This window comes from Penicillium hispanicum (genome assembly GCF_028827665.1).
Source record: "Penicillium hispanicum strain IBT 35686 chromosome Unknown utg000006l_segment0_segment0, whole genome shotgun sequence".
Taxonomy (NCBI): Eukaryota; Fungi; Ascomycota; class Eurotiomycetes; order Eurotiales; family Aspergillaceae; genus Penicillium; species Penicillium hispanicum.
The window spans coordinates 2721285-2745379 of NW_026623198.1; the positions used below are offsets into that span (position 1 = coordinate 2721285).

The 24095-nt window shown below is 52.8% G+C and overlaps 12 protein-coding genes across 12 annotated transcripts; all 12 read left to right on the forward strand.

The window, feature by feature from the left end:
* Positions 1-603: 603 nt before the first annotated feature.
* On the forward strand, positions 604-1676 carry N7459_007349 (Metalloproteases (zincins) catalytic; the record flags this gene model as incomplete). Its single annotated transcript, XM_056946517.1, has 2 exons — positions 604-1339; positions 1408-1676. 2 exons carry the CDS (start codon positions 604-606, stop codon positions 1674-1676), a joined length of 1005 nt encoding a protein of 334 aa, XP_056798516.1.
* Positions 1677-2143: 467 nt separating this feature from the next.
* On the forward strand, positions 2144-3931 carry N7459_007350 (Zn(II)2Cys6 transcription factor; the record flags this gene model as incomplete). Its single annotated transcript, XM_056946518.1, has 4 exons — positions 2144-2438; positions 2553-2636; positions 2688-3168; positions 3226-3931. The coding sequence occupies 4 exons, from the start codon at positions 2144-2146 to the stop codon at positions 3929-3931; spliced, it is 1566 nt and encodes a 521-aa protein (XP_056798517.1).
* Positions 3932-4674: 743 nt separating this feature from the next.
* On the forward strand, positions 4675-6074 carry N7459_007351 (HNH endonuclease signature motif containing protein; the record flags this gene model as incomplete). Its single annotated transcript, XM_056946519.1, has 3 exons — positions 4675-5398; positions 5459-5631; positions 5685-6074. 3 exons carry the CDS (start codon positions 4675-4677, stop codon positions 6072-6074), a joined length of 1287 nt encoding a protein of 428 aa, XP_056798518.1.
* Positions 6075-7192: 1118 nt separating this feature from the next.
* N7459_007352 (uncharacterized protein) lies at positions 7193-7884 on the forward strand (the record flags this gene model as incomplete). The annotated part of the gene is made up of 3 exons (XM_056946520.1): positions 7193-7223; positions 7263-7632; positions 7698-7884. The coding sequence occupies 3 exons, from the start codon at positions 7193-7195 to the stop codon at positions 7882-7884; spliced, it is 588 nt and encodes a 195-aa protein (XP_056798519.1).
* A 280-nt stretch (positions 7885-8164) lies between these two features.
* On the forward strand, positions 8165-9770 carry N7459_007353 (uncharacterized protein; the record flags this gene model as incomplete). The annotated part of the gene is made up of 2 exons (XM_056946521.1): positions 8165-8371; positions 8574-9770. 2 exons carry the CDS (start codon positions 8165-8167, stop codon positions 9768-9770), a joined length of 1404 nt encoding a protein of 467 aa, XP_056798520.1.
* Positions 9771-12177: 2407 nt separating this feature from the next.
* On the forward strand, positions 12178-12644 carry N7459_007354 (chromo domain-containing protein; the record flags this gene model as incomplete). Its single annotated transcript, XM_056946522.1, has 2 exons — positions 12178-12264; positions 12390-12644. 2 exons carry the CDS (start codon positions 12178-12180, stop codon positions 12642-12644), a joined length of 342 nt encoding a protein of 113 aa, XP_056798521.1.
* A 357-nt stretch (positions 12645-13001) lies between these two features.
* N7459_007355 (uncharacterized protein) lies at positions 13002-14486 on the forward strand (the record flags this gene model as incomplete). The annotated part of the gene is made up of 1 exon (XM_056946523.1): positions 13002-14486. One exon carries the CDS (start codon positions 13002-13004, stop codon positions 14484-14486), a length of 1485 nt encoding a protein of 494 aa, XP_056798522.1.
* A 1177-nt stretch (positions 14487-15663) lies between these two features.
* On the forward strand, positions 15664-16863 carry N7459_007356 (IST1 family protein; the record flags this gene model as incomplete). The annotated part of the gene is made up of 1 exon (XM_056946524.1): positions 15664-16863. The coding sequence occupies one exon, from the start codon at positions 15664-15666 to the stop codon at positions 16861-16863; it is 1200 nt and encodes a 399-aa protein (XP_056798523.1).
* Positions 16864-17585: 722 nt separating this feature from the next.
* N7459_007357 (uncharacterized protein) lies at positions 17586-18203 on the forward strand (the record flags this gene model as incomplete). Its single annotated transcript, XM_056946525.1, has 1 exon — positions 17586-18203. The coding sequence occupies one exon, from the start codon at positions 17586-17588 to the stop codon at positions 18201-18203; it is 618 nt and encodes a 205-aa protein (XP_056798524.1).
* A 556-nt stretch (positions 18204-18759) lies between these two features.
* Positions 18760-19432, forward strand: N7459_007358 (AP-2 complex subunit sigma; the record flags this gene model as incomplete). Its single annotated transcript, XM_056946526.1, has 5 exons — positions 18760-18794; positions 18848-18887; positions 18941-18970; positions 19033-19263; positions 19331-19432. The coding sequence occupies 5 exons, from the start codon at positions 18760-18762 to the stop codon at positions 19430-19432; spliced, it is 438 nt and encodes a 145-aa protein (XP_056798525.1).
* Positions 19433-20188: 756 nt separating this feature from the next.
* N7459_007359 (uncharacterized protein) lies at positions 20189-21084 on the forward strand (the record flags this gene model as incomplete). Its single annotated transcript, XM_056946527.1, has 2 exons — positions 20189-20497; positions 20665-21084. The coding sequence occupies 2 exons, from the start codon at positions 20189-20191 to the stop codon at positions 21082-21084; spliced, it is 729 nt and encodes a 242-aa protein (XP_056798526.1).
* A 727-nt stretch (positions 21085-21811) lies between these two features.
* Positions 21812-22755, forward strand: N7459_007360 (sulfotransferase family protein; the record flags this gene model as incomplete). Its single annotated transcript, XM_056946528.1, has 2 exons — positions 21812-21956; positions 22043-22755. The coding sequence occupies 2 exons, from the start codon at positions 21812-21814 to the stop codon at positions 22753-22755; spliced, it is 858 nt and encodes a 285-aa protein (XP_056798527.1).
* Between the last annotated feature and the right edge of the window lie 1340 nt (positions 22756-24095).

The following is a 24095-nucleotide window of genomic DNA, read 5'->3' on the forward strand; positions in this document are numbered from 1 at the left end:
TGTCAACCAAATGGTGAAAGGATTCTTTGTCGGGTCACAACCCATGAGGTTCCAGGCAACCAGACTTTGGAAGATGACGGATCATGTTATCAGCCGCGCTTTCTACCTAGGTAGGGATTGGGTAGGGTGGAGGTTTGCGCCGATATGACCCAGCTCAGTAGGCGTAGGAGTGGGCCCGCCAAGGCCTCGGATTCGGCAGCATTATAATTCCGATGCTCTACGCCTCGCGAGCTATGTCAGCCTAATTAATAATAGACTAGCTAGCCTATTAGAATAGTTACTTCTAAATATAATCCCTATACTTCTTAATATATTTATAAGTGTTAGGGCAAATCTAAACCCTAAAGATTAGTATAAGGATAGTAAAGAGATTAAGTCCATCCAATTAGAATCAAGGAGAAATCTAAGTTGCTATTCCGCCCAATCTGCCAATTTAGGGGCGTACGCTTAACTAATCATAACATACAGGAAAAGGATAAACTATTAATGCGAGTCTCCACACACTCATTCCAACAGAATACATAAATTTTGATAATGGGGTCTCTTTTAACCCTGTCCAGATCCAGTTATTTGCCCTGTCGTGGCTTTTTTCAATTCACAAGAATGGCTGCTCCTGCCAAGTTCATTCTGCTTCTGCTCTGGCAAGTACTTGGTCTGCAGTTTGTTACAGGCCTTAGTATCCCTAAGCGCGATGGCCAGTACTCCATGAACCAGAACGGTATCACCTGGGATGCAAGCTGTGACAAACCAAACCCCCAGAATGGGCAGGAGACACGACGCATGGCAGTGCAGCGCGCCTGGGTGGGTGCTCTGGAGCTGATTGACACAGCTTGGACACGATTCAACACGGTGACATGGCCAACGGTGAAAGAGGTGAAATTAAATTCAATTGCGCAGCAGCATATCAATCAGCATGATCCAGGGTCTGTGGTCTTCCTTCTTTTCTGTCTATCGTCCCACTTGACACTAGTGACTAACCATCAGGCTTGGATGGATAGTTATGTTCAGTTTTTCGCGCTCGACTCTTCCGCCGACGGCACAATGCAAATCCAGAGAATCTTGCGGAACCTGGCCACGAAGCTAAATTCCGACCCCGGAACCAGTGGCCGCGAGAGCAATACCCAAGTCGTGATCAGCTGCAAGGACTCGTTCATGTACGATGGGGTGGAACATTGCGAGGAGGATTGGGCGGCGACAAGATCGGAAATCAACGAGCCCAGCAGTACGATCAATTTCTGTCCAAGTTTCTTCGGGCTGCCAAGGTTTGACCAGTTGAAAAGTGGCAGCCAGGATGCGGTCCGAGCAGAATACCACAGTGACCAGTATACGGGCACAGATGGTAAGTGACGCTTAAGCCAAACATATCCCGGGGTCCTTTTCTGATACGACTGACTCGGCTTCCCATAGCTCTTACCGTCAAGCATGAGGTGACTCATTTTTGGTGGATTGGACCAACCAACGAGGACCTCGTTGTTGAAGAGACGTACGGACTCGTCGAATGTGCTGAGCTCGCCTGGAACTGTGGCCAACCGATCCCCGATAATCCGAACGTCATTTGGAACGCCGAAACGTATGCGTGGTATGGTGAATATGGGTATTTCGTTGATAAAGGTGTCCAGAACCTCTGGCCTCCGAGCCGACCACAGCCCGTAGTCTTGCCTCTTCGGAATTATTGAGGTGGCCCCCATGTGGAATGTGGAATGTGGAATGATGAGATGGTTGATCAATCTAGAGAGCAAGTGGACGAACTAGAAATGTCAGAATCAGCGTGGAAACAACTTTATACGATTAACCAGGATGACGGCTATTTGGAATGTACCTTGCTATCACAACACCATCTGAAGAGAAATCCCAGGCCAAAAGAGCAATGCCGACTTGTTGCAAGCCCTCGAGATCTGCGAGCCGTTATCAGCTGTTATCAGGCTGCATGACCAGTGTGGGGTCATGAGATTTCCTGCAATGTTCCGTACATCTCCCTGCGACTCGATAGTTGAGTCATTCATCCTGAGTAGACGTTCGATCTTGCCTCTGTCAACACCATCGGCGAATCCAGCGCACGTACGCGCTTTCCACCGCTCAGTCAGCAAACCCCATTTCCACCCGACGGGAGTGTCGCCACTGGAGAATCCAAACATCCCTGGCAATGATTCATGCCCAGTCCAGCCCGTGCTACACCTGTCGCACTCGGCGCATCCAATGCGACCAGTCGGGTGTGCCGTGCACCAAGTGTGAGAAGGCTGGCCTGGAATGCCTCGACAAACGCCCGATCCGATGGGTCAAGGGCGTCGCCGTCCGCGGGAAAATGCAAGGGCGATCGTATGCAACTTCAGCTGCGTCTTCCGGCACTGGAAAAGAGAGTGGTGGATTGCCTGGGGAATCAAGGCGTGCTTTGACCAAGAAGACAGCTCCAAGATGCCTCGAACGGCCAGAGAGTCATGGTAAGGCATTCTATACCAGGAGCCCACACTCCCCATCTTCGTCTGATCCTGGCGCTTTGGTCATACCCCCGAAATGGATTGTCTATACTTTAGCTTACTCTGATTCGAATATAGGTCTCTCTCTGAGTCTGCCCTTCGCTTTGCAGGACCCATCTTGTCGAAATCTGGATAGAGCGTCCCGATACTACATCGATTATTGTGAGTATGCCGAGCGCTGCCTCGTCATGCTTGGTATTAACAATCTATCAGATAATAAACGCATATGCAAGCTTTTTATTGTATATGACAGCGATCGCAATCCTTTTCGAAGGTTGATCTCGCTTGGTCTGAAGGACCAAGCCCTCTTGAAAGCCCTTCTTGCTCTTGCGGCTCGCCATCATGCCAACAATGGCCAATCGTTCTACCAGCCAGAGGAAACACCTACATTACTTCCACTCATTAATGCCAATCGAAGTGCACTCTCTTTCAAGCATCAAGCCATGGAGGCATTGTCACATTCACTGCGTGATGCAAGGAGATTGAAGCAGGACACCACAGTGGCTAGCATTTTTCTTTTGATCTTTCTAGATCTCCTGGAATCCGGCAGTGATGGCTGGAATCTCCACCTGGAAGGGGCCAAAAACTTGATTGCTTCGACTTACCCACAGTCCGTGTCTCCGGCTGGCGTAAATCGAGGCCCCGGCGAGACGGTACAAGAAATTCGAGGTTTTATCACGAAACAGATCCGTCTGTGAGTCGACCAACACATTTTTTTTTATTATGCTGGGCTGACAGACTCCAACTCCAGGATCGAAACGCTCGGGGCCACGTTCCTGCGCCCTCGGCTCTTGTCGCAGTTTTCTTCTTTCTACCAACCCGAGCTGCAGCCCCGGGAGACCGTCGAACAGTCCTTTCTCGGATGTCCTGACTATATATTGACTGCCATTCAGCGTCTGTCTATGCATCGAGATAGCATACACGAAGCAAAGCCATTGGATCCCGATGTGATCAGATCTCATTCAGAGGAGACAGCGCGTTTACTTGAGCTCGTCCGGAATTTCGATTCCCACGCCTGGGTCTCGAATCTACAACAATCTCGTCAATCTTCGCCGGAAGAGGTAGTCAGTCTGAGCAAATTGTCAGAGTCATACCAACTTGGGACCCTCTTATATGGCAGGCGAATTCTCGATGCTTTGACTGAGGAGGTGACGGCCCAGGAGGAGCTGGTATTGGAGCTCCTGGGCCTTGTTGATTCTTTGAAAGGTGACACTGACATGTTCAAGTGCATACTATGGCCAGTATTCATTGCTGGCCTGGAGTGTGACTGGCAAGCTCAAAGAGACTTCGTTGTTGGATGCCTGGAACGATTCTGGGCTATCACCAACTGCTTGAACGCAGTCAACGCCGCGAAGATCTTGCAGGAATACTGGCGTCAAAATATTTCGCCGGAGAAGGCTCGTTCGCAGTGGATCTTCAATATTGGCCAACTAGGCCGGGACTGGCTTTGGATCTAGGCCGGGTAAAATGATACTATAAAATAGAGGCTCTGTGTGGCTGAAAGCAATTTCGGGTAACTTTTATTCAAGGATTTGACTGCTTTGGAAGATTATGAACGATACGGATTCCTATATATATGCAGAATCAACCCTTGCTTCGTAACCCTGGGAGCCCTCGTGCTTTTCTGCATTGCCTCATGTCCGTATGGCATTTTCTGTGTCGAATCGAGTATATCTTGATCATTGAGCGCCAGCGACAGATTTAAATGCCTGAAGCAGATCCTCCTTCAGATCCTCCCAGTTCTCCAGTCCGACGCTGACTCTCAGCAACTTTCGATCCACCCGGGAGTCCGAGAGAGCACGCCACTCAATCAGAGACTCAACTCCACCAAAACTCGTCGCGTGCTGGAAAAAGCTAAGCTTGCTTTGTAGTACTCGAGCATAGTCCTCGCTGTGCAGGACGATGGAGAAAACAGGGCCAAATCCGTTGGGCATCTGCTTCTTCAGCCACGGTTCATCCTGCAGACTGGCATGGTATTGATGGCGTAGGTGTTACGGAGGAGTGGAGCAGATATCTCGTTCTAGTAAAAGCGTGGGGTTTATGTTTCGCCGAAATAGGCTTAGTACAGATCTACAGTATGGAAGGCCGCACCCATGACTTCTTGCCCTCCCTTTAAATAATATCCTCTATTCAAAAATCACCCACATTAAGTCTGAGATTCGTCTGCCTTCTTTTCATCAACTACTCCATCATTGCAATCATGCCTGGCACCCCAGTCTCGTTTCTGGTCCCTCCCTTCCTGGTTCCCGAGAGGATTTCGTCGCTGGTCACACCAGAGCGCCGGCAAGCTATGAAAGAGCAGCAGCAGCGCTCCGTGAGCGCAGCCTCTAGACTGTCGGAAGTATCCATATCGTCGGCTGCGTCTATGGCTTCAGACTTCCTGGATGCTAAGATTGCAGCCCTGGAGGATGAGACTGCCTACATCGAATGCGTCAAAAACGGTCTTACCGAAGCTGCAGTGGCTGGACGCGTGAAGGACCCAGTTTTACAATCTGAACTCGCCCCTCTCATCAATAGAATGAGATCCACAGTCTCGACACTCTCGATTCTCAAGCGACAACGAATTTTACTAGTGGAAGACCTTGAAGATGCAGTGGAATCGAAGCGGCAAAGGCTCCGCCGGCCATCCGACGATGGGCTTCTGGAGAGGGCGTACAGAGATACCATCATTCCGCGCGTGATGAATGCCTCTGCTAAGCAACGCGCTAAGCCGTTTGATCAAAGCCGGTTTAGGAAAGAAGTCAACCAATACTACGGCATTAAAGAGCACTGCGAACACAATACGTCATGGTGCCAGGTCCTCGGTCTCATGATACCCAAGTCGAATGTCAAAGCGGCTCATCTTGTGCCAAAGAGTTTTACTGCGGACGAGGTGGCCCATCTATTCGGAGTCGGAGAGGTGGTTCTCTCAGATCCTCGAAACGGTAAGTATATTCCTACCATTTGAATTACCGACTTTGCTAACGAGCTCTCATCCTCTCTAGCGCTCTCTCTCTATAGCACTGTTGAAGTCCTTCTCGACAAAGGGGTCATTGCCGTGGTCCCGATCCCTGGAAAGATGACTGCCCCGACAACATGGCGATGTGTGGTCCTAGATGAGTCCAAGGGCAAGGACATGGTGTATAATCACGGCAACGGAATTTACACCAGGGTGGAGGTAAACCACCTTCATAGAGTAATCATATAGGGATGTCGCTAATTACTGAACAGGACTTAGATGGACGGGTCTTACAGTTCCTCAACGATAATCGTCCGCGTCGCCGATACTTATACTTCCGGTTCATCATCTCGTACCTGCAGGCAAAAAAGCTGCAACTCGCCGATGTTACCGAGAAGGTCGAGGCAAAGAGATTCTGGCCGTCGGAGGGCGCTTACTTGCACAAGTCGACTCTCAAGACCCTTGCTCGTTGTGTCAGTGGCTCTGAACTGCCGGATGATCTGACAGAGAACACTTTTGAGGACTCAACCAATCCAGCCAGGGATAGTCAGGCAGGCATGATTATCGCAGCTGATTTGCAAGATGACCAGCATGCCACAGTGGGGCCTGATCGATCTCCTGATGTTCGAGAGGCGTTGATTCAGAGCATCAAGCAACTTTGAGCTTGGCGAGTATTGTGTCAAAGAGGTCCTATACTATTATTATTATTATTATTATTATTATCCATTCATTCTCGGATCTGTGTCACAGTCAGGTGACCACGGGTAGATCAGTAGTTCTTAGCTTAGACTGAATACATCATCTACACCTCCCCAAGCTTGTCTCAAGTAACCCCAAGCTGCTACATCCTGGTAGCATGTCTTAGTTTCTTTCCAGAGGGCTCTTCCCTGGGTTGTTTTATTTGATTTTTTCTCTACAGGAAGTTTTCTTAACGCGGTGCGCGTTGCAATCCTCACGGGGTCTCCGTAAGCGGCGACAAGTTGCGTCAGGATCGCATAGGCGTCACATAACCCGGGTTTTACCCTGCTTTTCCCAAGCCACAACTTCACAGCCAAATCCCTCAGCCTCTCCTCCTGTCAGCTACGTCAAGTTAATAGACAAGCGACTCCAAGCTGCTATCGAGCTCGCCGTCCAGTTTAGGAATTTTCGCACGGACGCTCAGCCTTAGTCAACTGACTTTGACGTTGACACGCTGCATCACGTCGAACATTTACTCTCGTCGCACGAACTCCCTCTCCTTCCAAGCCACGCTGATCCTTACCCTCCAGACTGGCCGATCGACCGATCAGTTCTCCATCAGGCCGTTTGTACCTTTCTCGGTCTAGCCACACGCCTAGGGTTACAGCCAGTATCCGCTGTGGACCCTCCAGCTAGACCCTTAGGTCGACCGCGTCAGAGACAGACGGCTGCTGCACCTTCGCGGACAGCAGAACAGACGGTAGCGCAGGAGGATACTACTACCCCATCGCTCTCCTTACCCTGAACACCCACCAGATCTCCAGCTGGCCTAGCCACGCTAGCCCCTCCCACTCACACGTCCCACGCTGACGTTTCCACTCGCTGTATCGGCCAACCCATTTTTGCACCGCTCCCCCCGCTAGCTGAGGAGACCTACTCCCCTGAACACTTACCTTCCCCTGACCTCCTCCCATTTCTTCGACCTCTTCCAGCGACAGCTATCTCGTCGAAGGAAGCCGACACCATGTCTACGCAGCAGACAGATGAGAATGCCCAGCTGGCATAGCCGGTCGCCACCCAGGTCCGAGAAGCTATACAGACTATGGTCCAAGCTGGAGAACTAGCCGACCTGCGTGGCCCCTAGGGTCCTACTGGCCCCTAAGGTGAACCAGGACAGCTTACGACGAATGATACGCACTGGAAGGCATCCGATGTCGGTTACTTTGACCCAGGAATGGACAGCGAAGATGGCATCAAGCTCGTCGACTATACGAACTATTATACCGACGTTTTTGTCTTTATCGACCGTATGGCCGATCTTAAGCTCCTGAAGTCGGAAGAAGTTGTTCGCGCAAATATCCACTCCTGTCTTCGTGGCGATGCACTCCGCTGGTACTCCCAGGAACTGACAGCTGAAGAAAAGCGTTTAATGAATATTACCCCGCTTAACGACGGCTGGTTCCATATGCTCAAGAAGCGATTTAAGGCTAACAGAACCGAAGCGCTTATTCAGCTTGACAAGACAGCTTACCAGTGTCCAACGTTCGTAAAGGACAGACCCCCCGTGAGTATGCCCAGAACATGATCCGCTTACTCAAGGCCACCAGTTCCGTCTCGACGTATGACCAAATGCTTCGAATTCGCGATAATATTAAACCCTCCCTACGCAGAGACATCCCGGAGCCAACCGAAGAGACCTCTCTGACCAAGTTCATAGAATCGTTGGATACACACTATCGGGACTGGAAGGACCAAGTTACACGTCGCCATCAGTCGGATAAAGTCCAGCCCTAGGCTACAAACCGTGCCCAGCATGATCAACGTTCTGACGCCCGACAGTACTATAATAGTTACCAGTCCCAAGCTAGTCAATCTCGCTTCCAGCGTACGCCGCCGTACCAGTCTCAATCTTTTAATCAGCAGTTTTTTAATCAGCGTCGTTTCAATCAGCAATCTTATCCACAGTTCAATCGTTTCCCGCAGAACCAGAATAGAAATCAGTATCAATACCAATCTCAAGCTTACCGCCAGAATTTTCCTGGCTTACCACCGCTTAAATATCGGCACCCATCTAATGGACCTTCCCCATTCACCCAGTATAGCCAGCAGCAATACCAAGCTCGGAGACCAGCCTTTCTGGCTAGCCAAGGGCAGACACAAAGCCAAGCGCAGCAAGGCCCCCGGCCGAATCAGCTACTACTCACTGACCGCCCGCATAACTTTAATCAGCAGGGCACAGCCGCCACGCATGCATACTAAGCTCGGCGACCCTGGAACCAGGGTAGGCCGTTGCTAACTTTGCGGCTTTAGATGTCCCAGTCATCTCGTCAAATCGTGTTCGGAATCATCCCCCTAGTTACGCCTTCCGGACTTGGCGATATGCCACCGCCGCTGTCGGTCTGGCTTCTACGTCAAATATCATAACCTGCTGTTTAGACTCCGGATGCGTAATAACCTTGATCGATTCTAAGCTAGTAAACCAGCTCCCAGCTGAACGGATCCGCCTAGCGAATCCTATTCCAGTGAGCGGCATCGGCTCCCACCATTTGTCCCAAGAATATATCCAGCTAGATATGTACTTCGCCGGCCGCCAGACAAATGGGAACCTACTGGATAACGATCGTTCCAAGGGACAAAGGGCGACCGCTAAGCTGACGATTGAGGCCCATATTGTACAGAATCTCAAGGCCAAGCTGCTTATTGGCAACGATGTCCTCGGACCGGAGGGTTTCATACTCGATTTCCCGCGTGCCCAGGCTATCATCGAGGCTTGTCACAATGTCATTTTCCCTATGGCTATCCACACCAAGCCAGGTTTTCAGCACCAGCGTCCTGTCTACGCATCTGAGCGCATCAAGGTCCCACCTTTCCAGTCCATCGACGTTCCCGTCAAGGTCCGTAGGCAGCTCCCGTGTGATCGTGATTTTATCTTTAAGTCAACCCGCGATAGGTTTGATATACCCGCTATACTTATCGACGCCGGCGTGGATCATATCATAGTTATAAACCCCACAGATAAAGTGCAGCTGGTGAAGAAGAAGGACAAGCTTAGGCATCTCCTAGAAGCCGACTACACGACAGCTTATCGCGTGTCCGCGGACGCTACAGCTCTGTGCTACAAGAAGTTTCCATACTCCTTTTGCATGACCACGGAACTTGGTGAACCAGAGACCCCGGAATTGCCACCAGGTAACGGACACGATACGCCGGCTACCTACAGCTGCGCTCCCGCTGTCGCGCTTCAAGTCACAAGCCAGGTTTCTGCTAGCGCACGGACCACAGCCGGCTCTCAGATCGAACAAGCGAAGCCCACTCAGGATGTTGAGGACACCCCGCCGGAACCTCCCCCCGCTGAGTTACAGACGACCTTGCCAAATGGCGTTGTTGTATACGGTACCCCTGATGTCGCCAGGAAACTAGCCGACGTCGTCCTCCAATACGATATTTGGTCGAATCCCAGCTTCGTCGATATTCCACAAGACCAGTGGATGAGACTTCCTATAGCCGAGGCCGCTACGCCTACGAGGACCCAAGTTTACCGACAAGCTCCTCAGGCTGAAGCGGTAATCGATTCCACATTTGATGAGTTATATGAGCAAGGCAAAATGGCGTATGCCACGCAGCATGTAAAAAGCTGTAGCCCCGTCTTTGTCGTCTGGAAGTATATCATCGATGCTTAAGGGAACCGAATCAAGAAAGGCCGTCCTGTCATCGACAAGCGTGATAGTAACCGGAAGCAGGTCCCTGACCTATACCCCCTGCCTACCCAAGGGGATATTCTTCAAATGGCCCAGGGCAAGAAGTTTATTACCGTTTGTGGACGCTGCAAAGATGTTCTACCAGTGGAGAGTTCACCCGGATGACGTTCACAACCAAGCTATTATTTCCCATCGAGGTTAGGAAATTTTGCTTGTGGTGACAATGGGTAACGCCAACTCTGTGGCTTACGTCCAGCGCCAGATGGATAATATCTTGCGTGAGTTTCGCGAGTGGTGCCGTGCGTATATCGATGATGTCCTTGCAGTCGCCGATTCTCTGGAACAGCACATCGAGCGGCTTCACTTGCTTTTTGCTACTCTGCAAAAGTTCAATATCAAGCTAGACCCATCTAAGGCTCGCGTCGGCTTTCCATCCTTAATCTGCCTCGGAAGGAATATCGACGCTTTTGGTATGTCCACAAAGGATAAGCAGCTCAAAGCTATCCGCTTGCTACAGTTCCCCCGAACTTGCCATCAGCTTGAGACATATCTCGGCATAACCGGCGATCTGCGTTATTACATCAAAAATTACGCACAAAAAGCTGGAGCCACTTCAGCTACGTAAGACTGCCTTACTTCGCGGGTCTCCAATCAAGGGTGCTCCCCGCCGATCGTGGAGCGTACGTGCCACGCTGTCCGAGCCTTCCCAAGCTAAGTTAAATGCGTTCCAGACACTCCAAGCCGAATTCGCCGACCCAAGGTGGCTTGTCCATCATGATCGTCGCCGCCAGCTTTACGTTAACCTAGACGGCTCTAAGGAGACGGGCTACGGCGCAATAGTCTACTATCTCAAGGGGGATTTTCTGCAAAAGGATGTTTCCAAGCCGCCTCCCGCTAATCAGATCCAACCTATAATGTTCCTGAGCCGCCTCCTGACCGGTGCGGAGAAAATATGTCACGCGACCGAGCTAGAAGTCTCCTGTTTGGTATAGATCATCAGGAAGCTCAAACACCTCATCGAGGCGACGCCCTTCGATAAACCAGCTATCATATACACAGATCACAGCAGCTCGGTGGATATCGCGAAGGCTACCATGATATACTCCGCGTCGCTTGACAAGCAGAATATTCGGCTAGTCCGGGCTTCCCAGTTCATTCAGCAGTTTCGTTTGAAGTTACTCTATAGGCTAGGCGCAACAAACCGAGTGGCCGATGCTCTGTCGCGTCTACCGTCCGCCGAACCTTCCTAGCCAGCGGAGGAGGATGGACTGGATTCTATTTCGGTGGACAATGTTTCCGCATACTGCTTAACGCATGTCGATGACCTAGGTCAATGACGACCTGAAGCGGCGCATCCAAGCCGGATATCAGACAGACAGGCGATGGTCTAAGCTAATATCCTACTTACGAGATGAATCTAGGCTGCAGAGCGAGCAGGCTCGGCTAGGATGCCGACCTGATCCAGTCCGGACCAAGCTGCTATACTCGCTGGGAGCTGATGGGTTCCTTTACTTCACTAACTCCCTCGGAGAAGACAGTATCTGCGTCCCACGCTCGCTCTCGGAAGATTTTTTCAAGCTTGTGCATGACGACCAGCAGTATCAAGGCTTCGACCGAGCATAGGCCAAGCTCCGTGGTATCACCTTTTACAAGGGCGCCAAGCTGCTAAAGCAATATATCCACCATTGTCCAATGTGCTTGGAGCATTATATCCAGGCACCAGCCCTACGGATCCTTACAACCGATTTTTTCTCCCCTACTTCCGTTCCACACAGTAACTCTAGACTTCGTCTCTGGTCTGCTAACTTCTATAGCTGGGTTCGACGCAGCGCTTATCATAACCGACAAGTTCATAAAGCTGATCAGGATAATCCCGGGCTATATCAACTGGGACACGCCGCAGTGGGCCAAAGCTGCACTTGATTACTGGCTATCACATAATTGGGGTATCCCAAGCTCGATTATCAGCGATCAGGATTCAAGATTCCTGAGCGAGTTCTGGATATCCCTTTTCAGCATACTAAGGACTGAGCTTTTCTTTACTACAGCATACCACCCACAAGCCGACGGTCAGTCTGAGAGGTCTAACCAGACAGTCGAGATTGCGCTCCGTTACGCTGTCGCGACGAACTTCGGCGTGGACTGGCCTGACCATATCCCAGCGCTTCAAGCGGCGCAGAATTCTGCTGTGAGCGCCAGCATGGGTTAATCGCCCCATAAGCTCATTTATGGTTTAGAGCTTCGCCAGCCGTGGGACTTGTTCCGCCAAGCTAATAAGCCTGATATCGCGGCCTGTGCGGACGCTGAACACTCCCTCGTATGGACAGCTACGAGAATGATGTATTATTTTGATGCTCGGCACAGACCGATTCATTTCGAGGTTGGCCAAATGGTCTATATCCGGCTTGGCACCGGGTATAATATTCCACTGAACCAGGGGGTTACCTCCCAAGCTGGCATAGCGCTATGTCGGCCGGTTAGCATGTTAAACGGAGAGTGGGACGTCTTGCGTACGAACTCGAGCTGCCGCCAGCTTGGAACATTTACCCTGTCATCAGCGTAGCCCACCTCAAGCCAGCACCAAATGGTGATGACCCTTAGGCCCGGCAGACGTACAACGACCACCAGCCAACGGATGACGAGAGGTTCCCCGGCGAGGAGGTTTACGAGGTTGAAAGGATCCTCGACAAGAGGGTGACGCCAGCCCCAGGCCGACCGCGCCGCGACGGGACCCGGCGATTCATTACCAAATATCTTGTCTGCTGGAGAGGACAAACCACGCGGGAGGACCAGTGGGTGCGAGCTGAGGATATGATCGGGGCCGCTGAGGCTATTCAGGAGTTCGAGGACCGTTAGACAGAGACTGGCTGCCTCGCGCTTACCCCAGACACTCCTTTCGAGCTTTCCCTCTTCCATTTCTCCTCCTACCTCTCACCTCAGGCCCTTCGACTTCTTCATACATTTTCATCTTCAACTTTTCAGCCATTTTCATCTTCACCTATATCACATCGCTTTACCTAACTCACCTCAGGCCCCCTCGACTTCTTCATCCATCTCTCCATCTCTTCCTCTATCCACCTTTCACGCTTCATTACTCTCGAAGTGAGACTCACTTTCCAATTTTACCCAGTTTCTTTATATCTTCTACCTACTCCAGACCCTCTGTGATTTTTTTTTATCTCTCACTTACCTCTCACTTGCTCTTTGCCCGGTATGGCTAGGACGCGCAAGAGAAAGGTCGAGTCGCAAAGCCCGGCACCGAGCCCAAGGAAGGCTACCAAGAAAGCCGACAAGACTGACAGGAAGGCTGACGCCACCTCTGATTTGCTCTGCCCAGAGCGCGATATTGACGACTTCCTCCCTGACTTTCAGAAGCTTGTCGACAAATGCAACCGCGCCTTCAAGGGCGAGCAGAAACGACCGAGCGGGTCGACTCCTGCTCTTTATGACAACTTTGAGGAGGGAGTTGACCCCCCCTCGTCTGTCGCTCTGTCCGACGAGCTCGTTTACTATGTCACAAAGCTTTACACCGGCGATGAGCGTGGCAAGCGCTGGCCAGCTGATTTTGACAAGAATGGCGAGATCCGCGCCGCCCGGGTGCCGAAGGGACCAGCCCCAGTCATCTGGGCCCACGGCTTGCCTTGCGCACCGATATACCGGGGCTATTACGCTTTGATCGGTGGTCAAGCTGCGGAGCATGCTCCCTGGCTTGTCGACAATAAGTCTGATGATTTGCTTCGTGAAGAGAAGGGCTACCGCGTGGGACCTGTCGTTTTTGGCAACTACCTCTACAACGAGCGTAACATCGGCGAACCGGGATCCCGCTGCGACCGTGGGCGACAGACTTATCGCCAAATTGATCACCACGATGGGGATTTTCAGGACCAGGAGTTGGTGACCGAGAAAAGCGGCCGTTGCTCGCACGACAAGATGGCTGTCCAACACCATCATATTGCTATGATCCTGGAGCAGAAGGGTTACAAGCTTGGCCCTTTTTGGCGAATCGACGGCTACCAGGTCAAGTGCTCGGCACACAAAGACGCCTCCCTCGCTCTGCGCATACTTTTCAAGGAAGGGAAGATCGACCTGCCATATGCGGCTATGGCTGAGCTGGCCTACACGAACTGTCAGGCGCCAAACCTGCTCAGCATTAACCAGCAACAAGATGCAGTGCGCAAGCGACTGTCAGAGGACGTCAAAGCAAGCGAGAAAGCTCCTACCCAGCCAGCTAGCGAGCCGCCCGCCGTACCCGCCAGCGAGGAATCACAGCCCCAACCAAGCCAGCCCCAACCAAATCAGCAAATCGCGGTGCTGCGCGAGATGTTACCCACTTTTGATACTTTCATGCGAACGAGTGAGGATGCACAGTGTGTCGCCACCAAGCTTAACACATACAAGGAGCACCTGCATTCCGATAGGGCAAAATTCTACCTGTCCCTAGAGGCAAGGATTCGCAAGCTAGAATCCCGCCGCGACGAGCTCCAACAGCTGCTCAAGGACCAGGCCGCCAAGCTCGCCGAGGACCACAGCGCCGCCGTGGGTTTACGGGCCAGCGAGGTTCTCTACGCCATCTTCCCGTCTCTGAAGGAAAACGACAAGCTTGATGAAGCATCCGACAAGCACAAGCCTGACGAGCCCGAGAAGAAAGCCACGCCGGACAGTTCGCAGACAGAGAAGCCAGGTCATGACTTGGTGTAGGTTTAGTTTTCTTTGATATTCTTTTACGCGCCGAGGACGGCGACGCTTTTGCGCTGGGGCAGGTTGTCACAGTCAGGTGACCACGGGTAGATCAATAGTTCTTAGCTTAGACTGAATACATCATCTACACCTCCCCAAGCACCAAGCTTGTCTCAAGTAACCCCAAGCTGCTACAATCTGTTAGACGGTAGCCCGATTTGCCGGCAGAAACTATCGGGCGGGGGTTTCCCGCTATGTCTGCAGCGTACACACATAAAGAGATATATATATACACCACACCCGATCTTCTCGTCTGTAGTCCTCTATATTCCTGTTCTCTGCTGTATTATTCTAGGCCTGTAGGCTCGCTCTCCGCTAGATCACTAGCGTGTGTCCCGTATACTCCTGAATTGGCTAAGGAGCTTCGTTCTTAGTATAAATTTGACTGACCTAGTCGTAGACTTAGGATCTGTGAGTAGCTTCCTAAGTTCGTTACTGCTTCGCGCTTTAAGGAGGGTGTGGGTACGGAGGTCCTTAAAATCTAAGCAATACACTAAGATATATACAGTGCTTATAACTGCCCTGCTATATATATAGTATACTGGGTTCCTCTATAGGTCTCTCTCTTTTTCCACTGTTCTCTATCTCTCGATTATACTAAGATATACTAATAGCGCGATCTTCTCAGTCTATATCTATATAAATATACTGTTTTCTGTATAAGATGGGTCTTTTTATAGATAGAAGATAATCTTATTAGGTTTTAAGAGGATCTATTTAAGGATATAGCTATATAGACGTATCTGCATTCTAGTAGGTCCCTATGACGAGTAGCGCTCATCGTGAAACCCGTCATGTTGCCGACGTGGGATTATCGAAGGGGCGGGAGTTGGAGACGCCGGCCCGAACTAATCATGGCCGCCGCATTGGTGTTCCCCCGCCTCTTCAACATCCCTCCCATTCCACCACCAACACCGCCAATATGCCTCCCTCGGCGCAAACTGTGAGTTACACTGAGCTTGAAAGCCATTGGTTTGCATCGCATGCCCTGCGTGTCTCTGTATGATTACTGCAAACCTCGCTGCCTAGAGTTTACCCCGCACCGTCATCACGGTCCTCCCAATCCGTTGCGATCACAATGCTCTTTTTCAAAGGAGTCCCAGAACACATGGGCATGGAATAACCCAAAGCTAACTTCATGGAATCCAAGACTCGATTAGTATCTACCCTGCGCCTATTGATCCCTCGTCTACGCCTCCTCCAGAAGAAAGACACCGCCTCCTCCGTCGTTCAACGCCGCGAACTTTCCCAGCTACTTAGCGAAGGTCGCGAGCCGTCAGCGCGCATTCGAGTCGAGAATGTCATTGCGACCGACATTGCTGTGGAGGTGATGGAGATGGTGGAGCTATACTGCGAACTGCTGCTGGCACGAGCCAACGTGTTGGATCAACTCGCGTTCGGCGAGAAGGGAACCCGCGCGCGACTACGCGCCAAGGAATTGCTCAAGAAACAAACACAGGCACAGTCTGGAACAGCGGCGGCAGCTGGGACAGCAAAGCCCGCAGGGGAGAGCTCAGGGCCGCGGTTCGGGTTCTCCTGGCTCGGAGGGGCGCAGAGGAAGGAAGCCGGCACGGCTGCATCAGTCGCCACTGGCAATACTGCCGAGGTCTCGGAGGATGCGCTCACAGAGGAGAATGCCTACATGAATACTGCACTGGACGAAGCGGCTGTCGTCGTCTTTTATGCCTGGCACCGCTTCCCACACGAGCTGCGTGAGCTCACTATGCTTCGGACCATGCTGGGCGAGCGATACGGGAAGGAATTCATGACACTGGCGCAAGACAACAAGGTCGATTCGGTCAAGGTGCCAGATCGACTTTTGAAAGGGTTGCGCGTACGTCCACCGGGACAAGATCTGGTTGAGAGCTATCTACGGGAGATCGCAAAAGCATATGGAGTTTCGTGGCCAGCTGGTGAAGAATCTCTGGATATGCAAGACGAGCCGGGCGATGCGCCGCCCGAGTTCGTAGACGATTCAAAGGGTGATGGCGGCGACAACGAAGGAGGTGACCTCCCGCGGACTCCCAGCAAGCAGCGTGCGGATCCATTAGCTGGATCGGATTTGTCTGAATCACGTCGTGCCTCGGAGACTAGCGAGTTGAACAGAGCGACCCCTCCACGCGGTCTTGCAACAGGGCGGAGTCCTGTCAGTGTTGCTCCGCCAGCGCCCAGACCCGATAATCCAAATCCACGAGTCAAGCTTCCGGGGACAGAGGAGGGAAGCAGTGCGAAGCCTGCCACCGTCGGGATAGAGAGCGGACAGAAAAAGAGCAATAATGGCATACCCGAGCTGGATGAGTTGACCAGAAGATTCGCAGACCTCAAGAGAAAACCTTGAAGGCACAGCTGCTCAGCAGCACATGTTGGACCTGGCATTGCATTTCTAGGGGTTCATTCTCAGATTGGATAGGGCCTGGACGTTGGAGTCGGAGGGTGTCTGATCATTGCAAACATATCTGCTGCAATCCCCTGCTTAGCCTGTTTTTGTCTTCTGTAGCACACCTGGGTATTTCCTATTGATCCCGCGCTATCCCCTTGAATTTGCAATCAGACCGCACGGGTTCTCACTTCTTCGCTCTCATCTCTGGGCGAGGTTGCAACTTGGACGAGCGTCGATTCGCCCATCGATCGGGAAGGATGGATCGCGCATTTCCGATTCTAGCGGGGGCGCTAAACGTAAATTAACTCTTTCCACCCATCACGGCTGCTGGACAGAGACAAGCAGGAGTAGAGCTCTGTAGGATGTTATGGACACCCAAGGCCAGTGAACACCGTGCTAGACGCATTCCCCCGTCTGCGCATGTCAACGGTAATCGCGCGGGCCGTTGAGCTAAAAAACGGCACCATTCCATCCTGAGAAAACGGCAACCCCATCGGATCGATGCATCCAGAACCACCTTAAAACACGAGCTCCCCAGCCATGCCAGAAACCTAGTGTGCCGTGTTGGCTCTCTTTCCTGTGCACCCAACACTTCCACTCGGGACACCTCGATCCCTCCACACCCGACTTTCCCGATCGTCCCGCGACCCCGTCAGCCTCAGCTCGCCTCCGATCCAACCATGCCCGTCTACATGCTACACGGATTCCGGTGGCCCCGCGCGGGCTTCACGGGAATCCGCGTGTACGTCGTCCTCCACAACCTCGAGGACGCCGCCGCCGAGTATATCCAACAGCCGCTGACGACAGAGCTGCTCGCCGAATCGCTCCAGCGCACTCAGCCGGATCTGATGTCGCGCCTCCCGGAGCTGCGCTTCATCGAGCAATACGACCCGCACGACGAAACGAGCAACACAGTAAGCCAGGACTATGCGTATGTGGGCGCTCGCGTCCTCACCATCCCTGACGGTGGCACCGCAGCGGACGGCGCGGGCCCCGGTCAGAATATCGAAGATGTCGTCGAGCAAGGGTCGGGCTTGTCGAAGGACGCGACGGAGGCCCTGGAGGCCCTGCGCGACCGTCTAGCTCCGGGGGAGAAGATCGGCTGGTTTATGGTGTACAATGGAGATCCAGAGCGATACTATCCGTCGTCGGAGGATGAGGAGGACGAGTATTACGACGACGAGGACAGCTACGCGGACGAGAAGTCGGAGGCAGCCACCGACCCTGGAACTCCGCAAAGCTATACTGTATGGCGCGCAAACCCTCGTTTTTATCCTGGCTCGGTGACTGGATACTAAACTGCCCGGCTCTTGCAGGCTCGACTGACGCGACTGTGGAATCGGATGAGCGCTTCTTCATCATGATCGCGACCGCATCGCGCAATGGCGCGGACCAGTCGCACCACTAAAATTAACAACCTCGGACATCTGACTGGACTTGGGAGCGCTGGCTTTTGCTCTCTCCCAGATCGTGCTCGAGGTTTTGACGAGTTCCATGTCTTATGCTTGTTCATAGCCCCAGATTCTTGTGCAATACTGTTCCAAAATACTCACCCGCTTAGCATTCCCCTCTTCACTGCAATGGATTCTTCACTGTATTGGATTCTCTATCAATTGTGCCGACTCCGTAGATTTCCCGGACCGTTCTGTCCGTCGTTGAAGATCCTGCGCATTCCCCGCTCCTGCGCTTCCCCAGTCCGACCTTCTTGACAGAATGGGCGGTGAACAGCGGCAGTATACGGGAGGGGGAGCTTCACGATAACGGAAGCTGCGGCGAATCTTGCCAGCCAACACGCCATCATCCCACCTGCGCAAATTCCACCGATGCTGGGCAGGTAGACTACTGGTATTCACAATGGTTCTTTCATTCATTCTGGTCCAGAATCGCCAGTGAGTGCCCCTCGTGCCCGGGCGCGATGTCTACGATGCTGATGCAGGTATAGGGGCAAAACGCGCCTGGCGAAATGGTATGCTCCGTACAGTGTGAGTCCCCTCACGACCATTCCAGCAAGCCACCTGCTAACTCTGCTTGGCAGGATGAGGAGAAAGTAAAGCTAAAGGGCGAGGTTTGTACCGCTGCAACGATACCCCGGTCCGCTCGATCGACCAACCGTTAACGACCACCTAGGTTCATCGTCTCGTCGCACCGAGAGATCAGAAATACCAATCCAACTTTGTGGAGTTTCGGCGGAGTACCAAAGTTGTGTACCGGCGATATGCGGGCTTGTTCTTCTGCGTCTGCGTGGATGCCAATGACAACGAGCTGGCCTATCTGGAGGCCATCCATTTCTTCGTCGAGGTGCTGGACCAGTTCTTTGGGAACGTGTGTGAGTTGGACCTAGTGTTCAACTTCTACAAGGTGCGTGTTGGAATCATGGACCGGGGGAGATGGGAAGCCCGTACTGATTCTGTCGGGGGTGTGCTAGGTCTACGCAATTCTGGACGAAGTCTTTCTCGCGGGCGAGATTGAAGAGACAAGTAAGCAGGTTGTGCTCACGCGACTGGAGCATCTGGATAAGCTGGAATGAACTCGGTCTGGGATGGATTCGGAGGGTGCATGAGCACACACATTTTCATTTGCATGGCGTTTTCTGGTGTTTGGGCTCTTGCCTGGGCGGATCCAATTTCATTCCTTTTGATTTGGGCGAGACGAGGACGTGCAGCGTTCGCCATCGTTAATAGAATATGCCACCACTTTGGGGCGGATGTCGAAATCATCAACCAATCTGGAAGTCGATTCGATGCCAAGACTAGCTCACTCTTCGTATTCTCTTTCTCTCCCAGAATGGATATACGAGAAACCCTGGATTCAGGGTCCGACATTACTGGAGCCTTGCGCCTAGCCCACAACCCATAGCGAACTGGAACTGCCGAAATCATTGCCGCTGTCGCATTCCAGGCAGGGTCGCATGGGTTTATGGGCACTGGTCCACTGATGTTAGTTCCGATTAGTTTGCAATGTTATTCCAACATCCACAAGGAGCCGGTCGTTCCTAAATCGACATGGTGTCGTGTGAGGTGATCGTGGCCGGCGATGGCGAACGCCTCGTGCAGGTCTTGGCATCCAGCATATAACCAGCCCTGTTCGCCGTTGGGACTCTTGTCGCCCTCGAGTGCCTCTGACACTCCTCGAGTGCTCTGTGGTGTACCCTGTACAGCAGAAATGCCGAGCCCACCGATTTCAAGAGTTCAATCACGATGGCCTCCTGGGCAAGATGACATACCCAAGACTAACCGGAGGTGCATATCACCTTCGTACACTACGTTCAGATTTACAGGAAAACATGTTACACACGGCAGTGGACGGCTCCCCTGGTCATGTTGATCGCACCGACCGACAATCAACCAGCTCCCTTGTCCATGGACTACGGTTTGGACTCGGATTTCAGCAAGACGGGACGATCGGTCACGGCACGAATGGCACCGGCCTCAGCTCACCGGCGCAGCGACATTCCCCGGCAGATACATACTGCGTACCCGTGCTGAACTTGGCGGCTCGTGACCCTGGCGCATCTGGGATGCTACACTCCGCTGCCTCGCTGTCTCTATCTCGCTGGCTCGTCATCCCACCTCTTCGCTTATCGGTGGACCAAGTACGGAGTCCAGGCGGATGACCGGTTGAGGGGACAGGGGACATTGCAGTGTTCTTGGCAGCTCTAGCTCCGCGTTGGTCTCGACCGCGAAAGCAACTTGACGACCGTCCAATTCAATCCATCTGTGGAGCGAAGGAGTGGAGCGACGGACGCCACCTCTCGTTCAGATTTCCCCTATGGAACGCCATCCTCTCGAGTCTCGTGCCCCTGCCCTGAATTCAGCCATGTTGATCGCAGTGATCGGCTTGGAGCTGAATTTGGGTGCTTGCGAACCGCCCGGGCAAGTCCACCCCGGTTCACGGGCATCCGACGGAGACATGAAGCGAAATGCATATCCACGAGAAGGAATCCATCCCATCTGCCGGATTCGCAGAGAACCTGAAATCCGTGAGCCCGCGGCTTTTGTCATGGCTCCCCTCCTTTCTCTTTTCAGGGTGATACTGACCCATGATGATGGAATCGCGTTTCAGCGGACATTCCCCAGTGGAGAGGACGCGTTGCCTATGGATGAACCACCAATGAACGTTATCAGGGGCACGGATCGTCCCCAATTCCCGGACAGCAAGGTCGATCGCCCCGAGGGATGAAAAGGGCAACGCAAGAGCCGGAAAGACTGACGCAGGCGCGGGCTTGGCATGAGTCTGGGGCGCGGTATTGGTATTACGCGATGGGGCGGCGACTATTCTGCCGGCGCCGGTCGCTCAGTATGATTGAATGATACCGTTGTCTCCCCCCTGACAATCCCTTCCCTGGCATCCCTGCGTCAGCCCGTGACGTCGGCCCTTCTGCGCCTCTCCGAGCTCAGCGTTACCGCTACCGCTCAGCATGGGCATCGTCCCCGAATACGCGTCTTCGGAAGGAATTGTACCTCGCATCCAAAAGAAGAGATGAAGTGAGAGAAAAAAGAGTGAAACGGAGGGATGTGGCTGGCCAAGCCTCGCCGAGCGAGGGGAAACATCGCCACTCTCGGGGTCGATGGCTACGACTGTGCAAGTGTGGTTCATCGTGTTTGATTGGCGTGGCGCCTCTGACAGATGCCCACTCGGGGAAAAGATTGATCAATTCTAATCGATCTGAGGATCAAAAGCTATATATGTACTGTATTATTTCGTCCCGCGGCTTTTTTCTCTTTCAGTCCATCCCTTATCACCATATCAACCCTCCCCCTTCGAGACTGTTTCCGTCGTCTTGTCCCTTCTTTTATTTAATAAGATCCACTGGCTCCCGTGCATTACTTTCTCTTGCACATCGTCCTCTCTTTCTTCCGTGTTCGTGTATAGATCGTTGCATATAGTCCTCGCTCGCACGCCCATCATGTCTCTGATGCTCTCGGACAACTTGGCTCCCCAGCCGATGACAGACATCTTCACCGATGACACCAACATTGATCGCCGCAAGTGCCACCGGACGGTGCCTATGAAGGTGCTGGCCCTCGGTGTTGGCCGTACCGGCACTGCCTGTGAGTCGATCTCCCTCCAATGGGCCCTAGGGCTTCCAGAATGGCGATTGTGTCCAATGCCCCCCGACTAACAAGCTCGTTTCCAGCCCTCCGCAAGGCCTTGGAGCGTCTGGGCTACACCAAGTGCTACCACATGATGTGTGCCAGTGTTGAGAACCCACCCGACTGCCTCATGTGGCACGATGCCCTAAACGCCAAGTACAAGGGCATTGGCGAGTTTGGCCGCAAAGAATGGGACCAGCTGCTGGGTGACTGCCAGGCCGTGTGCGACTGGCCGGCCTGCGCCTTCGCCAAGGAGCTGATTGAGGCCTATCCCAACGCGAAGGTCATCCTGACCACCCGGGACGTGGACCCATGGCACGCCTCGGTCATGAAGACCGTCCACTGGCGTGTGAGCGACCCCGAGCACAAATTTGTCTCGAACTTCAGCTGGGCTGCCGGCATGTACTACCCCATGCTCAACAAATTCTTCGAGACCTTCTTCCGCGGCGATTTCCCCGGCCAGGGCAAGCAGGTCTACAACGACCACGTCGCCGAGGTGCGCAGCCTGGTGCCCGCGGACCGTCTGCTGGAATACAACATCAACGATGGCTGGGGCCCGCTATGCCAGTTCCTGGAGGAGGAGATGCCCGACACCCCCTTCCCTCGCGGCAACGACATGGCCGACTTCTACAAGCGGTGCAGCACCCGCAACCGCCACCAGATGATGAACGCCGCTCTGCAGGCTGTCACCATGGGTGGTGCCTTGCTGGCCACGGGTCTGGCGGCCACCATGGCCTGGAAGCGCTTCGTCCGCTAAGGCACATGAAAATGTTGGCCCTTGCATTGTTTATGTTTGGCATTCTTTCCGACTCCACCGTGTGTGCAGGCACCACTGATGGAGACATGGCCACATTGCTTGGTTTCTTGCATTTGGAACAGACCACTGCAACCTTTGGTTTATCCATCTCTTTAATATTCCCATATTCGTTCTGGCATGGTTGCATTTGGCTTTCGGCAGGGTTTGGTCCTGTTGGGTAATTCTGTGGTACATATTTCACCTTGATCTTCTTTGTTTTTATTCGCATCCCTTGAACGCTTGGAACCCGGACTCTCCTTTTGACTCTGCTTTCCATTTTGTACTTGTCATTCCGAGGCGCCTTGCGGGGTCTGCATGGTTTGCGATCCCAAGCCTCCATCTTATCCCAACCACCAAAAATGAATGAAACCTCCAATGACATGAGTGTTCTCCATCTACTAGAAACAAGTAACAGACAAGTTTCAGCTCAAGGGGAGGACCACCGCTCGACCATGGCACATGGAACCCGAACGGCCGAGTTCCGTTTGGAAATAATACTCCACTCAGTGCATCTGGCAGAGCCTTGACTCTGCTGACAGCTTCCATTCAGGTCCACCCCCCTCCATCCTTCAAGCCAAGAATCCTCGCTCCGGCTAGGAAACATACTTTTGACCGAAGAAACAGGGCGAGGAGAGCGGACCCAACTCGTACTCGTACGTCCAGGGCTGAGGACGCGCCGCATGCCAGGAGACCGGCTCGGCTGGGCTAGCGGCTTGGCGCACCGGCGCGGCGTCTGCCTGCTGTGGTGGATGCCGGTTCCACTTCATCTTGCCCGATCCTGGCTTTTTGGAGCTGGTCGAGCGAAGTCACTACGTACGCAGCTTGCGTGGGATTGCAAGACTTGGGGGTTTTGGCTGGACGTTGCTTCTGCCGATTCTCTAACCGGGTTAGGTAACTTCGGCCTTTGCCGCACCTCGGGGTTGAGGTATACTCTCCTCGCGGCCAGTCGGTATGTATTCTTGAAGTTTCTAGGGATTATCTGTGTCCTGGTGCCCATCATTGGGATTGACGGGATGCTCGGTGGTACAGTGTCGGTGTTAAAGATCTCATCGGGGGTACGGTTGGACGCTAGCGATTTGTAGAGTTTCCCCTGGACCGTTGGCGGTCGCAAATCGGAGCCTCTACAAAGATTGGATTGTACCACGGTTTGGATTGCAGGCAAGTGTCCTCCGTCTATGCAACTGGTGGTAGACGTACAGGGGGCAAACTGGTCGCGTACGCTATGTATTGGAAAACGCGAGACCGCATGGCTGCATGTGCAAAGACACGCGTACTCTATATCTAGTTATATAGTATACAGA